This window comes from Austrofundulus limnaeus, unplaced genomic scaffold, assembly GCF_001266775.1.
Source record: "Austrofundulus limnaeus strain Quisiro unplaced genomic scaffold, Austrofundulus_limnaeus-1.0 Scaffold1889, whole genome shotgun sequence".
NCBI lineage: Eukaryota > Metazoa > Chordata > Actinopteri > Cyprinodontiformes > Rivulidae > Austrofundulus > Austrofundulus limnaeus.
Genome location: NW_013954291.1, coordinates 10,750 through 13,525, shown reverse-complemented (window position 1 = coordinate 13,525; position 2,776 = coordinate 10,750). Strand labels below are relative to the sequence as shown.

At 41.7% G+C, this 2,776-nt stretch overlaps 1 protein-coding gene across 1 annotated transcript in view; it reads right to left on the bottom strand.

The window, feature by feature from the left end:
• LOC106536597 (constitutive coactivator of PPAR-gamma-like protein 2) overlaps positions 1 to 2,776 on the bottom strand; it is a gene marked incomplete at both ends in the record, with an annotated part of 21,852 nt that overhangs the window by 11,140 nt on the left and 7,936 nt on the right. Inside the window, 1 exon segment of the mRNA XM_014033906.1 lies at positions 784 to 946. Within this exon segment, the coding sequence (XP_013889360.1) occupies positions 784 to 946 (163 nt within the window).

The window sequence follows — 2,776 nt, the reverse complement described above, 5'->3', positions numbered from 1 at the left end:
CTGGCCTGTAGATGAGTGTAAACTGCAGAGTCCTGGCCTGTAGATGAGTGTAAACTGCAGAGTCCTGACCTGACGACGTAGCTCGTCTGTGCTGGTTCATTCTTTTAACAGTGGCTGTTTTGTTTCCCCAATGTATGACTGATCACAGTCCTCCTGACACTTAACAGCATATACTATATTGCTCTGTTTTTGCCGGGGAACTGGATCTTTGGGGTGAACTAATCTTTGTTGTAARGTGTTTTGGGGTTTGAAAGCCACTGGGACGTCATGTTTAGAGTGAAAACATGAACATGACATCCCAGTGGCTTTCAGTGTGAGATGTGGCACACTGTTTCAGGCGACTTCTCACTACTACTCTCTTTCTTCACGACTCCAGGACACTGAGGCACCTGTGAAAACTCAGCTTATTTAGATCTAACTTTTGTTGCACGTTCAGATAAACACCATGGAGACAAGATAATGCCTGGTTTGTTGCTGCCTTTCTGATAACAGAGGACGCTGGAGTCACTCTGCTGTGCTTGCAGGACGCATGTGAACACCTTTAGCCAATAGCTGTCATMCTAATGCTGCACAAAGACACATAACTGAAATTTGTCAACATTACACCTCAATTACACACCAGGACCGACGTAATAACACGTTTTATAACAATAAAACACGTTTTCAATGTAAAGACATAAACTTCTTTGTGTTTTACCAATATCTTTAACATCTGAGAATTCAAGGACAAGGTGAAAGTAACAATTCACACCTGAGCTACCAGCTGGATTTTCCATTCCTCACCTGAGGCAGAGGGGGTGTGGTTATGTCCATGTGACTTCGCGTCGCCATTGACAACAGTGACGGAATGTTTGACCCACTCCCGTTGCCTTGGGAACCGTCTGCAGAGGCTGAACCCCCTCTTCCAACAGGATCCTCCCACCGAGAGGATTTGTCTGTCAAATGGCTGTGGAACGAGAAACATGGTTACTTTTTTACTCATCCTGGTCTGGATCAGATTATCTGATCTATCTGACCACAACATTAACAATAAACAACAACAATGAAAGTTTACTTAACTTTTGTTAAACTTTAAATGATACATACTAGGTCTGGGCAGTGTGACCTCAAATTCATATCACGGTATAAATTTAATCCCTTCACAGTAACGGTATATATTGCGGTAGAAAATGATCATGAAAAGCAAAGATAATGTAATTTTTAGAGCTTTTATTTGGCAGAAAACTGTAATCATGGTCAAAGCCAGTATTTTTGCTGTAGTGCAAATGAACATAGAAGTACAAAAGAATGTTTTATATATATTGCAAAATAAATAAATAAATAAAAAGTCTGTCAGCTCACAGGTCAGAGCGTCTCTTATCTGGTGAATTAATTATCTGATGTGCGCAACGTTCGCTTGCTCTTTAGTAAATAAGCCATTTTATTTATTTTATCTTTATTTCAACAGTCAACAGGCCGGAAAACAAACAAAGACGCTCCTCCCATTGCACGTCTTCAGACGCGTTCTGTCTGACAAGCAGCCAAAAACTGACGTCAGGAGCATTTTTGTTGCTCAAGAAGCGTTTGGTGGGAACACGGCTTTATATATATATATATGTGTGTGTGTGTGTGTATTCACCACTCGGCAGACACAACAACAATCTATAAAGATCAATAAAAAATATAAAAGAATAAACCGTTGCTAGTATAGGAAACAGCGCCCCCTATATTTCCGGTTTGCAATGGCGCCATTTCCATATATGGTATGGCTCGGGCCTCTGGCACGAACCCGCCCCTTATGTTTTGCTGCAGCGAGGTGTAGTTGAAACATACTTGAAGTCCCCTACTTGAGGCAGAACTTCACTCCCAGTGAGAGCTGGAGGTCAAGGCACAATGGTGCCAACAGGACCGCATCCTTCGCAAACAAACAGAAAGCAAGGCCACTGAACCAGACTCCCTCTTGTCTTTCATTGCTTGCTTTTATTGTGCAGGGACCAGAACATGTTTCCTTCTATCGTGCAAACGTGAATTGTGTTTTAACAATAAATAAACAAACCTAACGTGTTGCCTCTGTGTCTACCTCAGTCTCTGTTTTCGTTACACTTTAATATTAGCATTCATGCTATTGCTAAACCATATTTTCCTTCTTTTTCTTTCATCATGATCCTTGACGTCTTCCTGCACAGCTTGAGAATTCACAGCAGTTCTTTGAAAAACACTGCCATTATTGTTAAGTTTTACAACAAAATGAAAAGTTTTTTTTATGAAGCACAGGCAGTTGCTGGCAGCTGCTTCCACCAGTGGAAGCAGCCCATCAAAATAAAAGCGGTAACACTCGACCGTTTAGTGTAGCGACATATGGTTTATAGTAGGGCTGCAACAACGAATCAATAAAATCGATTATTAAAAGCATTGGCAACCAATTTCTTTATTGATTTGTTGTGTCATGCGATTTATGCATCCCTCGCCATGTCGCAGAGCCGTTTACGTCACCCGCAGAGCGTTGTCAGTGCTGGCTTCGGGGCTAAATCTACCATTTGTTTCCTCCTCTCGGCTCAAAAATATAAAAGCCCTTGTGACTGAGGCTCAAAGTTCTTTGTTAAGCAGCAAAAAGTTTCAGGACGAAGGAATAAAGACGCGAGCAGTAGTTCTGCCTCAGTAGGGGAGAGGGGATGTGGGGAGGAGGGGGCTGCCTCAGAACTGCTTACTGGGTCACAGAACACTGTTTCAGTCAGACAGAACCAACAAGAAGGAAGCAAAAAGTAAAGAATTAGAAAAAAATCATAAATACTAAATG